This window comes from Amphiura filiformis, chromosome 20 (assembly GCF_039555335.1).
Source record: "Amphiura filiformis chromosome 20, Afil_fr2py, whole genome shotgun sequence".
NCBI lineage: Eukaryota > Metazoa > Echinodermata > Ophiuroidea > Amphilepidida > Amphiuridae > Amphiura > Amphiura filiformis.
This window is the reverse complement of record NC_092647.1, coordinates 7,455,681-7,470,374: the sequence shown is the minus strand read 5'-3', so window position 1 is coordinate 7,470,374 and position 14,694 is coordinate 7,455,681. Positions and strand designations below refer to the sequence as shown.

Genomic DNA, 14,694 nt, shown 5'->3' with positions numbered 1-14,694 from the left:
GGCTGGCAATTGAGCACAAGTACATGCTGTATCAAAATGATTGGTACCCATCAGTTTTCATTGATAATGGATGAGCCTGACACATCAAAATTCAACATAAGATCCAAACAAATTTATACATTAATTATAAAACATGTCATAAGCTATACATTCTGAACATTTCAAGAGTATTCAATGATGTATTTGGTAGAGGCAGGCTTTTCAATAAACATCAAAATTGATTTTGATACACCCTGTAACCATGACGCCATTGCACTAGACAATTTCGGCGCGGGAGTTTTGAATATCGCGTGTTGGGAGCCGGCTGTTTTTATGGCCAATATGAGTTTGTTTTAAATAAAACCACATGTTTCGTGCTTGATAAACATTTTTCTAACATTTAACATTTAACAATGTTATGATTGTCGCGTCGGAGACATCCTTTAGCATTAGGAAACGCATTTGGAGAAAACCTTCTGGTAATAAAATACTATGCTGAGCCACCAGCCTGGGTGGCTCACGCTCCAGTAATTTCAGATGATTGAGCTCAGTAATACATCAAAGAATGTCTTCCAATTCATGAAAACAAATAACTAATCAGCTTATCGGATTAAAAGCTGAGAGGGAAGGTCTTGCTACTCAGCGAGTGTTTGTAATTATCAGAAGGTTTTCTCCAAATTCATTCTCTAATGAGATCGAGCTATTTTGTAAAAATAGAATAGAAATAAAGTGTGGCATTATTCTCTACACCCAAATGATGTGTCCTTGGCAGTAAAAACTGGCGAGTATAAACTAGGCCTATACCTTTTACTGCTTTAGACACATTATGAACGGATATTGCATTACCCTTGCACGGGCGCGTTTGCGTCGCGTTAATCTGTTAATTATTTTTTATGCGGGTTGATGCATTGATATTTGCTCACCCTTTTCCAGATTTTTAGGCGGGGGAGGGTCTTCGAAAAAAATCCCAAAAGCACAAAAATGTGCTCAATTGGGATTAATTGAGATTAATAAATGCGTATCACTTGTTACTCGATGAATTGTACAAAATATTGTCTTTACATGTCGGGGTATTTAAAGGGTATAAAACGTTTTAATAACACATTTTAATAAAATATTTTTGAAACTTGCTGCAAAACGTTCTAACATAAAGAGTTAACAAAATATTTTACAAAAATGTTTGCCAAAAATATTTACAATTAACACTTTGACAACATTTTGAAAATGTTGATGTGGTATTTTTCATATTAAACATTTTAAAATGTTTTCATGATCTTTATACAATCCAACATTTAATGTTATTCAAACGTTTTGACCGAAGTCAATAACATTTTTGTGTTTGTTGGTTGTACAGTTGAATTGTAAACAGATTGTCATTTTATTTACAACAAAATCGTGTAGAAAAATAGCAGGGTCAATCCATAGCCAACCCACGACCCAGTCATGAAAGTATATAGAAATTGCATATGAAAAAATAACCGGTACTTTAGAAGAAAATAGCCTACATAGTGTTAGGAAGTAATTGTACTACACCAGGCACAAAAAGAAACTCGTCAGTTATATTCATCCTTGCTGTTCAATAACTTGATAATTTTGGATTATTTTAATAAATTTTATTAATTGGACTGTGCTTTCTCATTTGACACCCTGTTCGTGAAAAACGAACAAGAATTGACCAAGATATGCGCCTCCAAAGCCTCAAACCCCAAAATCAAAAGTTGCATTTTCAACGATTTTCAATGGTTGTATTGCACACAAACACCACAGGCCAATCAATAAAGCACACAGTGTAATAGCCACAATTGAATCGTTAAAATTGCAACTTTTCATTTTGGGGTTTGAGAGTTTGGAGGCGCATATCTTGGTCAATTCTTGCTCAATGTTCACGAACAGGGTGTCAAATGAGAAACAAAAGTCCAATTAACAAAATGTTTATTTAAGAATAATTCAAAATTATCAAGTTATTGAACAGCAAGGATGAATATAACTGACGAGTTTCTTTTTGTGCCTGGTGTAGTTGATATCAAGATTGAAAAAATGGGTTAAAGTTAAAGACATTTTATGGAAAAAGCGGACGTAAGTTTAATAAATGTATAGTCATTCTTGGTTTTGTACTAAATTTATATAACTTCTAGGTAACAAAAAAGTTCAGAAAAATACAGGATAGGCGACAATGATTCATCATTAACCCACTATCATAAAAATCAAACAGCAGAAAAAAATTATTGCTATTGTTGAATTATAACGGGCATCAGCCTCGCATGGTTATTGAGTAATCGTGGTATAATTCTTTAATATAACGGGCACCCCGGTAATATGTGTTGTTTTAAACGTGACTTAAATATACAGCCTCTCACACTCGCATACATGAGCCTCTAAATTTCTAAAACTTTGCGAGAACTTTTCAGTTCTCAACATCACATTGTCAATGGTTGACTATCCTTCATTGTTTAACTATTTTATAGGAGAAGTATGGAATGAAAAATATTCAGGTCATTTCAAAAATATGTTTAAATGCTTGTTTGAACTATATTTTGTTTTTATTCTCAAAATTAATGACTCGGTCAATGATCGTACCAGGTTGACGATATAAAAAATGTCCATGTAACCAAGCGGAACTGGCTATACAAGTAGTACGGCTGCTAACCTAAAGCATTGTGCACTTCTTAGTAGAAGCATGCGGATTTACACCCATGACGTACAAGGTGCAATATTGATGTGGAGCCATTTTGGATTTGACCCCTGGTGACCGCTAAATGTCACGAAACGTCATAAAAATTAAAAATGTTCCGATCTTGTTGAAGATATATACCAAATTACTCGTCGGATCACAGGGATTAAAAAATGTATTGTTTGTGTTATTATATCTACGACCTATCGTTATGGAGTTTTCGTATAAAATCATCATTGATTGCTCCTCTTGACATAATAATCAAGAAATGGTATAGAACTTCTCGAATGGTACCAGTGGCTTATGGCCACCCAGTGGCATGTGACCTTATTTGCTATCTATCTCAGTAGGTGAACACAGTACAGGCAAAGCTATTCGTTTTCTGATCGTGTCAGCTTTACGAACAATTTGCTACCACTTTATTCAAAATCGGAGCAAGCTAACATTTCACCCCTGTCGTGTACAACCAAAAAAGTAACATTTAACCCAAAAAATGAGGTTTTGTAGAACTCCAAAACGATAGGTTGTAGATAGCACAAACTATACATTAATCATTGTGATCAAATTGGTATTTCTTTCACAAGATCGGAGCATTTTCAATTTTTACCAAATTTTTACCAAATTGGCTCTACATCTTAAAATCAACATTGGATCTTGAACTTCGTATGTGGAAACTCTCATGCTTCTACTAAAAAGTGCACAATGGATCCGAGTTTTGGAGCTTTTGTACCGTGTTTCGAACGAGCCCATAACTGCATATGATTTAGGACAAAGTGATGTTTTAATATCCTATTATCTTATAGTTAAGCTTCATTTGGAGACAACAATTGTAATATCAAAATAACGATTCTGTGGCTCAACAGCTAAAAAGCATTGACATCACTACCGAACTTATTTGTCAGTATGCGAAATTACACGAATTGACATTTAATCGTTAGTGAACGCTGGTTCGAATCCGAACGGTTCCGATTTTTTCTCTCCTTTATTATAATGCCAGTTTGCCTGAGCTCCGTTTCTTGAATTGTCTTCTAATTAGATTTATTACCTGTACTCGATTTATAGGAGCATGGCTTACCACGGGAGGTTTGCATCATGGTGTGATGTCGGACGTCGGAGAGGCCTTGAGAGATTATGCCATCGGGAGAGCAATGGCAGAACATAGGAGTGTTGTGGTGATGGGAATAGCGCCACTATCGGTACTTAAGCAGCAGCACAAACAGAAACTTACAGCGGGTGATCAGGTAATTATAAGTGACCCCTTAATGACATTTGACCTCAAATCTGTGTATGATTCATAGAAACTGGGTAATAGCAATGCATGTGTGCAAGATAGTTATGGATTTATAATGATGATGACGTCATATGTCAACCTGGTGTCCCAACTAAGCTAAGCTGCCGTATATAGTCAGTTTACAAATCAAAAAAGTGATAGCGCCCTCTGTTGTTATTAATTAATTAATTTTAGTGCGTATATGCAACGTTTATATTTAATAATGGTATATAAAGGTAAAAAACCGTTTTAATAACATTCAAAACTTGCTGCAAAACGCTGTAACAAAATATTTTGTGACAAACATTTTTGCAAAATATTTTGTCAACACTTAAAAGTGTTGACAGAAATTTTGCAGAAATGTTTGCCACAAAATATTTTACAATAATGTTTAGAATGTTGTTGTATTAGGCCAAAATAAAAACAAGTTTGTTTCCAGTAGCGCGCATTACGTTTTTGACGGCTTATTTTGCGCATTAGGATTTTTTTCACTTTTCAAAGAAAAAAAATCAAAGAACTGGACAAATCGCAAACAATTATGTAAAACACTACGAAATAAACATTTACACATTACACAACAAACATCACATATTTTTTTTTATACCTTATCTGCCGGTTGAAAGGGGATCATAAATATTCTTGAATATGATTTTTGTGTGTATGTCGGAGAGACCCACTGTAAGTTCCCATTCCAATTTGCAGCAAAAAAGTCATTTGAAGACATGGATGTAAAAAAAACGCAATTTCGCATTTGACATTTTTGACCTGCTACAGAAAACAAACATGTTTTTTGGCCTTATATAGTTGTTGTTTGTCATTTAAATGTTAAGAATATAAATATAATCTGATATTTAAATGTATTAAAACGTTTTAACCAAAACCAAAACACACTTGAATTTTTATACTAGAAAACTGTAAAATACAAGATGGACGCAAGTGGCAGCACAACTCAAGCTAACCTAGACCCGAATCACACACATTTTATCATAGTCAATGATGAGGGAATAGACGGAGCTGGTGCGGAAATTGAGGCACAGAGCAAACTACTCCGAGAAATATCTGGGAGAATGATCGAAGGAAGCAACAGTTAGTTCGGTGCTAATTTCAGTAATAACTTAAAATTACACTAAGCGAGTTAAGTTTTAAATTATTAAAATACATTGTGGGACGGACTTGGTAAAGCTGACCTGTTGAGAAAACTCTCTTTTTTGTGCTTACAATATATTTTTTTTCTTAAAAGATGTTTGCTAAAATAAAGATATTAATACAAATTAATATCAGTTCCAATATTGTTTGTTTTTGTTAATTTTAGTGCATTTTAAATAATATTTTGTAAGCAAAAAAAAGTAATTTTCCTAAGAGGTCAGAGTTCAACTGAATCAAAACCATCCTATAATGCATTGGGAGGTTAATGCCAATATTTCTTATTGATCATGATTTAGATTTATGAGAATTCATCCCTACTAAGTAAACCTTGTACAATCGTTGTAAAATAAGTCCCTGAAAGAACCGAAAGATACGATGGTAAAACAGAATATCAAAAAGTAAGTTTTGCCCTCTTTCAATTAGAGTGTCATATTTTGTTTTTACCGGATTGCTTTCAACTCTATTATTTGCTAGCTTCATAACCACATGCATGTTCCAGAAATAATTATATCTGAACATTTATGTGTTTGAGTGTGTTCTGCTTCTGGTAGCAAACCACGTGATAGTATGCATTTAACCTCTTAACATTTTCCATTCGTTTTAAGCTGCCGGTATCCCAGTAGTGAGTATTGTATTAGGTGGTGGCCACAAACGAATCCAGGCTGTTCACGAGGCAGTAGTAAAGAGCAAAACCCCTGTCATCATATTGGAAGGATCCGGAGGTGCAGCAGATGTGCTGGCATTTGCGTGCAGACATATGAATGCTAAAGACGTCGTCAACAGAAGCGGGTATGATCACAGTAGTATTGTGATAAATGATTCACAGAGCAGTATAATAGTATAGTACATGTAGATAACACAATATTGTCATCAGCAATTAAGATTCAAACGGTCATTCAACACAAAATAATGGAGACTAACCTCAATATTTCGATGTAAAGACACACGTCCTCATCAGGAGAACTCCAAAGATGTTGTGAAGGAGTTGACTTCACGATTGACCTGAGATGACTTTAGGTCGAATCAATGAAGTGTACAGTGTCGGAATCTCGAGGCCCTGCACCGTTGAGTTGCGGCGAGTGTCTCCTGATTTGTATGGCTTCTCTCACTAGGCATGGGTACTCTCTGTCTTCTCTGCTGAGCACATTTACATTGTCCCAATCTATGAAATGGCGTATGTCTGTACTATGTTCAGTGACCGCCAATGTGGTCCTGCTTGGGGCAGTGGATTTGTGTTCTTTTAAATGTTGCCCTATAGTTTACGGCCAGTTTGTCCGATATAAGATTTTGGGCAGTCAGTGCAGTTGATTTGTTACAAACAACCTGCTCGTTTTTCCAGTTTTCCAGTGGGATTGGATCCTTTGGCGAAACAAGTAGTTTCCTCAAAGTAGTATGGGGTTTAGGATGTTGATATCCCGTATGGCTTAAAAATGCGTTGCAGTGAAAGGTAGGGTGATGAAAGTCTTGCTCTTTTGGCTAGGCGGAAGCACGGAAGATGATTCCCCTGACGTCACCATACACAGAAAACTCACCCATACAGATCAGTATCTGCATTTTGATTCTCACCACCAGGTCTCTCACAAACTCATAGAGCTCAAACATCTGTAACTGATCAACAAGAAAGGACTCAAGAAATAGATCACATTTTAAAAGGGTGCTCTGGGTAACTACGGTTATCGTTAATGGGCTTTCGACTAGGCCAATAGTCAGAAAAAGCCGTGGGAACTTACCACTCAAGCCTCCGAACCCAGACTACTTAGTCAAAAGAGCAAGACTTTCATCACCCTTCCCTTCATTGATGGACTGTCGCAGAAACTGCAACGCATTTTAAGTCATACGGGGTATCAACATCCTTTAAACCCCACACCACTTTGAGGGAACTACTTGTTTAGCCAAAGGATCCAATCCAACTGGAAAAACGAGCAGGTTTTGTGTATTAAATCAAAATCTTATAATTGACAAACTGGCCGTCAACCGGGGCAACGTTTAGAAGAACGCAAATCTACTGCCCCAAGCAGGACTCCACGGCGGTCACAGAACAAAGTTTAGACACACGCCATTCCATAGATTGTGACAATGTAAAAGTGCTCAGCAGAGAAGGCAGAGAGTACCCACGCATAGTGAGGAAAGCCATACAAATCAGGATATACTCGCCGCAACTCAACCGTCTCGAGATCCCGACACTTACACTTTATTGATTCGACCTCAGGGTCATCTCAGGTCATCTCAGGTCAATCGTAAGGTCAACTCCTTCACAACATCTTTGGAGTTCTCCTGATAAGGACGTATATCATCACGTCGAAATAATCTCAATTATTTTTGTGTTTTTTTGTGTTGAATGGCTGTTTAAACCTTAATTGCTGTTTCAACTACCAACACGCATGAACATTCACTTAAAGATTGTCATCATCTTTGGCGTGGTTTTGATTTTAATTATTTTAATAAAAAAAAAAAAGCTTCGCTAGTCCGAGAAAGAGTTCGCTAGTACAGTCCGACAAGTAAAAATGGTTCGCTGGTCTGATAGTTAGGATTAGGGGTAAAGTTCGGTTTGTGTTTCGGGCTAGGTGTAGAGTTAGGATTAGGAATGTGATGTGTGTAATCTGTGACATGAAATCTGCATATTGTCCTGGGTGTGACGGTATAGGATTTTGAGCAGAGCGTCATTAGACAGGATATTATTATCAAAATACCCAAAGAGCAGACTTATAATGAATTTGTAAAAAAGTAATATCCTATGGTTTATCACAAAGCATCCGATGATGTCGCCCTCATTATTAAGCGGCATAATAAAAGGAGTGATTGATTTACCCGATTCGTCACTATGACAAAAAGCAGCGTTACATAACTTTTGCATTGCTAATATCGTATTGATCATTTTATATATTTCAGAGGAATGACGTGGTCACTAACAGCAAGCTTATCAAAAGCAATGGCTAAAGCGATCAAATCATTCAACAAGATCTTGGCAGAAGAGTTTGGTCGTGAAAAAATGGAGTCCATGAACGACAACCGTCTGCTCGAATGGTGTCGAGAAATCGCAGAAAGGAAAGATTTGGTGACGGTATTGTCAATCAAATCGCAGGGAGTGAAGAGCATCAACATCGAGGAAAACATTCTCAACGCCCTCTTGAAATGTATGACAATCTTATTCAGTTGAAGGCATGAATTGTACCAGATTATGTTATAACTTAATACATGTACCTTAGTGTACCATTCATACTCACTTATGAATAACAAACTATTAATGAGGAAATGCTGACGAAAGTAAAACCTCTTTTATATCTCGCCCTTTTTTTCTTCAAACATATCGATAGTCAATATATTTTATTTCTTAAACAAGTGGTGCAGCATAGATAGAATTACTTTAAAATAATTTGCTTTGGTATAAATATTTGAAATATTAAAGATGAACGTTTATTGAAAGAGCCCTGCATTCTGTAGGAAATCGTGTCAGTACAAATACGTTCATTCTATGGTTCTTCTCCTTATTTTTCTTACATAGCAAAAAGTGGAGGAGCAAAGAGCGGGAGTGGCTCCCATTACGGAGAACAGTTACACCTGGCAGCTATACTCAATAGGATAGATCTAGCTGAGCAACTTCTGAAAGACGAGACGAGTCTTAACGTGCGTACTACCTTTACTTTAAATCAGTATACAAGTTTAGCTTTTATATTATTGTTGACATTCAATGACAATGACCATGATGACCGGGCATGATGACTCATCAAAAAATCTGAACAGAAAACACTTACAATCTATCTGCCAAGAGTTATACATGTTTCCAAACGAACCTCTTTTGGAATAATTATTCAATAAAACTTATAGGTTTAATAATCCAACTCAGGTCGGAAATATATTTTTTTAAATGGTCACATTTGACAGCACAGTGGCGTAGCGGTAAAGTGCCCATGTAACGTAACCTGTACGAGATTGACTCTGCAGTGGCGTACAGATGGAGATGCAGATATAAAGGCCTCGACTCATAATCGCTGGGTAGCTCGAAGTCGTGGGCTCTAATCCCTGCAGCGGCAAAGTGCCGGGCACTTGGGCATGGCACTTTACCTCACTTGCCTCAACCCACATACGCGTAACGGGGATAATTACAATATAAGTACTGAGAGGAGCTTCGGTAATTGTTAAAGTGAAATAATTTTGATGTATCCAAGTGGTAGCGGAATAAATCGTTGTAAGTGTGCTGATATATCTTAATGTCAAAATCACAGTCATTTACTTATTCATTTATTTAACAACATTTCAGACAGCAACCATCAGACAATCACTGCGGTTTGCTCTTGTTAATGACCAAGTGAAACTCGTCCGTCTATTTCTGAATAAAGGTTTGAACCTTCATGAGTATCTTAACACTCGTGAACTGACAAGTTTGTACAAACTGGTAAGTAATATAGAAACAAATAAGAACATATCACTTGAACACCAATAATTATGACAAACAGAAAAGCTTATGTGAACAATTGCATGTTGGTGTGAAAATAGTTTGAACTACTCACATAAACTACTTTGACAACTACTTTAATATTGTTAAATTGATTGTATATTTTATGTTGTTAAATGTGTTTCACCTTCATTTCAGATTAACAAAGACACACTGCTATATGAACTCCTTGAAGAAGAATTAGGCAAACGTGAGCGGGGTCCGGTAAGCTTATAATCTAAAAAACATGTTCGTTATAGGATTACGTGATATAATTAGTATACATTTTATTGCAAATTGTACAATTGTACAAGAATTATGGATACCAGTTAGGCCTAGTAATGAATGGCAAAGTCTGATTTACTATTGTACGGTAGCCTATATATTAAGGTTCATCCAAATCTCAACCGAATCTCAATGCTCACCAATTGATCCCCGTAGCTTAAAACCCTAATAATACGGTACTATCCTGGAATCTCTTTTATATTGCTGATATAGGTTCTAGTTGCTGTAGCATTACGAGACGTTGGCTACGTGATCAAGAAATTGACACCGTGGAGCTACCAGCCACTGTACTGTAGTGATACAATAGCAGGTACGTATAGTGATAAGGGGCAAGTTATTTATTGTACTTTTGTATATATCTTTGTACATGTACGTCGCTGGAGAAATTTTAATCGATTGTATTTTCGGCAGTATGTTGATAAGTGTCGCGGCTTGCTTGTTTTCGCCGTTATAATAAGTACACCTAAATTATTGTTAAGAAGCATGCGGATACGATTCTGCAGGAAAGTAACTGATTCACACCCCCCACATCCACGTCACCCCGACCTGGAAAAAGTTCGATGAAAGTCTGTTTTTAGGAACAAAGTCAATTTTCAAAATTCAAAAAGAATATGAAAGTTGTTAAATACAATTGCATAATATTACTCAATCTTCTTTGGTTCAGAAAATAAAATACTAAATAATATTATAATTTCAAAGACACCCTGTATGATGTTTTTTTATTTTGTTCTGTTTATAGACCATTACTACAAGTTTCCCAATCCTGCACGAGAGCTTTTCATATGGGCAGTACTACAGGGTCGTCTAGAAATGGCCAATGTGTTCTGGCGGGAAAGCAAGGCGCCAATTGGAGGCGCATTATTAGCCAGTAAACTGCTGAAAGAAATGGCGAAGAAAGAGCACGATATACACGAATCCAGGCGGAGTGTTAAATACAGCGAAGGCGGAGAGTATGTGATGTTTTCCCGGGGGGGGGTCACTCAATTGTGGCCTGTACACATCCGCGATAATGAAAACGCGTAAAAAGGGTAGTTTTTCGTGGGTAAGCACGATACGCGCGTAACGCGTTTAGGGTGTCAAAAACATGAAATCTTGGAGAAAAGGGTAGCAAAATTGCAATTACTAATACGCGGAAATGAAATTTAGGGTATGAAATTTGATGCAAGGAATAAAATCCCTGTTTAGGGTATTGTTTTAGCCAAGGGTTAAATCCTTGTTTAGGGTGCTTTTCAAAAGTTAATATCGCGGATGGTATACAGGCCACAATTGGAGTGACCCCCTCGGGGATGTTTTTAAAACAAAACACTAGTCAATTAACTCAACGATGGGTGGCATCAAAGGGTTGTGATCAGATTGTGCTCGATTGTAATACGTTATGTTTTCTACTGCACACTAAGGGCCATCAATCAAACATTCGATATTAATTTAGCCACTTTGCGTCAACTCACTGTCAATCCATGAACGGTGATTAGGTATTGGATTAAGGGGGTACTACACCCCTCAATAAATTTGTGAATATTTTTGCATTTTTCTCAAAAACTAATAACACCCTGGTAACAAAAGTTATGTATATTATAGGGGCAAGGAATTCAATTACTACACTGGAATTTCAGTGACCCAAGACAAGCGGTTCGATACTTGTGATAGAAAATGAGGTACCGCTAGGATGTACCTCATTTCCTCTCATATTTACTGAACCGCTTGTATTGATTCACTGAAGTTTCACTGTTGTAATTGGATTCCTTGCCCCAATAATATACATAACTTTTATTACCAATGTGTTATTAATTTTTGAGAAAAATGCAAAAATAGTCACAAATTTACCACAGGGGTGTAGTACCCCCTTAATGACATGAATTATATCATTTCTTTATGTCCATGTAGATAACCCATTGTGCGATACATAGGCCTATATCAATAAATTTGTTCTTCTTTGATTTCAACATGTGGCAATTAACATAATTTATACAAACATTTCCCGCCCAAACATGCAGGTTGTATCAGGAGCTAGCCGTTGGGGTGTTAGACGAGTGCTACCTCAGCGATAGGAAACGCACTTCGTTGATTATCGTCAGAACTCTTACATCATGGGGCTCAACAAACTGCTTAGATTTGGCCAATAGTGCTGGCAATCTGAAATTCATCGCTCATCCTGCCGTACAGAATATGCTGAAAGAATTCTGGATGGGAAAATTATCTCTGTCGAATCCAAATTGGAAGGTTAATACAGCAAAAAGTATTATATTATTTTGATTAAAATTGAACATACCTTAGTTACAGTGTCATGATCTTGTGAGCCCTGTGTCATATCTGTCAAAGCAAGTGTTTGGAAACACTAAATGTTCGATTCGCTAAATGTTCTTTAAGAATACATTCATTCATGAATGATTGGATTCATTCATTGAATGATTGGATTCATTCATTCATTATGTTCTATGTAGTATGAAATGAATTCTCTATTACAACTGAATTCAAAACATAACGTAGTAACGGCATTATCGTACCGATAGGTCAGAGTTGAGCTGTACCAAAAATTGCCAAAACCGCCACAGAATGCATTAGAATATTGTTTATTACAAGTCATCATTAAGATTGCACCCAACATGTCCAAGGTCAACACAATATTTTAAAAACATATTCGTCATTATTTTCTTTGTCAGGTTTGGCTTTGCATGGTTTTTCCACCAGCCTTACTTCCATTTCGATTGAAGCTGAAAGAAGAGGAGACCGATCCTCTGGTAGTCAAGGTAAAGCGAACAATTTGCATGCATGGCTTAAATAGGCCTGCTGAAAGTCAGGCCTATTCAGAGATTTTGTGTACAAAATATGTTTTCTAAATCCACCACCAAACGATCGACAGTTAATATATAGGCGGATTTTACCACAATAATCATAAAATCATGGTATATGAAGATAATAAACAACCCGCTCTTTCAAAGTGTAAATTGCTATCCTCGGTATCTACCCGGGGGGGGGGGGTCACTCCCATTGTGGCCTGTACACCATCCGCGATAATCAACTTTTGAAAAGCACCCTAAACAAGGATTTAACCCTTGGCTAAAACGACACCCTAAACAGGGATTTCATTCCTAACATCAAATTTCATACCCTAAATTTCATTTCCGCGTATTTAGAAATTGCAATTTTGCTACCCCTTTTTCCAATTTTTCATGTTTTTGACACCCTAAACGCGATACGTGCGTATCGTGCATATCCACGAAAAACGACCCTTTTTACGCCATAGGGCCTGCACTTTGGCTCGACATTTGAAAGGGGCGTGAATTCATTTTTGGATACGCCCCTATTATATTTAGGTAATACTCGACTCACACACATTCCCTATACGGTTATACCATGGAGGTATATAAATAAATGGAGACTGATCCAGCCAAGCCTCTTTTGTACTACGTTGGTTATGACCAATTATTGTTGAATAGGCAATTTCAGGTTTATATTGATTATGCTAAGCTGATTACATTGTGAAGTCTGTTTCACTATTATTGATTTCAATGGGGTAAAATGAAGTTTATACTTATTGGAAATTAAGTGCTCATGTTTCATAACATTTTGATATCAAAATCTCATTTTCGCCAAAAATTGAGTGCTTAAATTGCATCAAGAAATCAGTCTTTTTGAAAAAAGAAACACCTTGTCTGTTGTCATCTCGTGACTCCCTACATTTTGGTCATGAAAAATTGAATTATGACTTTTTTTCCAAAAGTTATGACCCCGTATATTTGGAACCCCTCCTCCAAAGAAAATGATAGCCTCCTAATCATATTAATAATCATTTAGGCCTAAATACTGATAATTATTTATTATACAATGAGAAGTTTAATGATGATGATTTAGGCGGCCTATACGATTTCATGACAATAGGCCTACAGAATTAAAAGTTTAAAAACAATAACATGACATATCCGTCATGGCACTCAATCAATTTGACCCGAAGCTTCAACCAAAATCACGATTATCATACACTAAACTATGAGAAACTGTTTAAACAAAGTATATAGGGCCTATCCATTCTGTAAATCAATTTCTCTCTAGAAAAGATTGTCTGATCATCACTTTTGCTTGAATTCCGAAGTACTTCCGGTAAATTTTGCTCGCTCGTAACTCAAATGGCCCAAATTGGCCCAACATAATTGTTTCACAATCGGAAGGTAAAAACGTTTCGCTTTCATTTGCACTATATTTGAACTCCCTCAGACCCCCTTAAAAGCTTGATATATGAACATGAAAACTAAGTATATTTGTCAAGTTACGGCACAACTAGTGTAGAAAACAGTTTCATAACTTGAGAACAGAACATCAGAATTTCTTCGGGTTTTCGCACGATCATACATTGAAACTATAAGCTATCAAAACTGGTGACTTTGAACTAGCTGGTTGACTAGCTGACGTCATTATACAGTCTCCTTTACAAGGCTTACGATACGGGTCAATGTAGGGTCAATTCCTATGAGGAAATTTTGGGAGTGACAATCAATGAACCATGGTAGAGGCTCATAACCATCGTGGAGATCAATAGCTTGGCTGAAGTGGCTGGTCAATTCAAGTTTGGTGACTCATTGAATAGAGGTAACGGGATAATCTCCACTTAGGAGATTAGAATTCTGGCGATCACTCTCCATTTATTTATATACCTCCATGGTTATACATGTACCACATGTAGTAAATCTGTCTGCTTTATCTGTATTGTGCCGTTCTTAAGCAAATAGTTAAACACGATTTCATCAAACATTATAACAATAGCTCTTTTACAGTGTGCAATCATCCCGGGCAATAATTGGGCAATAATAGAGGATGTGCGTGAAATTATTGATTGGCTCCATACAAAGGATTTGAACCGGTGTCCTTCACCGTAATCATGGCGCAATGCAGTGCATTCAATCAAACGATGTCGTC

General features: G+C 36.7%; 1 protein-coding gene across 1 annotated transcript in view; it reads left to right on the top strand.

The window, feature by feature from the left end:
• Nucleotides 1–14,694, top strand: part of LOC140141766 (transient receptor potential cation channel subfamily M member 2-like) — a 48,346-nt gene that overhangs the window by 14,787 nt on the left and 18,865 nt on the right. The window contains exons 4-14 of the mRNA XM_072163634.1: nucleotides 3,713–3,891; nucleotides 4,829–5,006; nucleotides 5,672–5,855; nucleotides 7,956–8,200; nucleotides 8,569–8,690; nucleotides 9,325–9,459; nucleotides 9,658–9,723; nucleotides 9,997–10,093; nucleotides 10,523–10,733; nucleotides 11,778–12,003; nucleotides 12,444–12,530. Coding sequence (XP_072019735.1) covers nucleotides 3,713–3,891; nucleotides 4,829–5,006; nucleotides 5,672–5,855; nucleotides 7,956–8,200; nucleotides 8,569–8,690; nucleotides 9,325–9,459; nucleotides 9,658–9,723; nucleotides 9,997–10,093; nucleotides 10,523–10,733; nucleotides 11,778–12,003; nucleotides 12,444–12,530 — 1,730 coding nt within the window. The remainder of the gene's footprint in view (nucleotides 1–3,712; nucleotides 3,892–4,828; nucleotides 5,007–5,671; nucleotides 5,856–7,955; nucleotides 8,201–8,568; nucleotides 8,691–9,324; nucleotides 9,460–9,657; nucleotides 9,724–9,996; nucleotides 10,094–10,522; nucleotides 10,734–11,777; nucleotides 12,004–12,443; nucleotides 12,531–14,694) is intronic.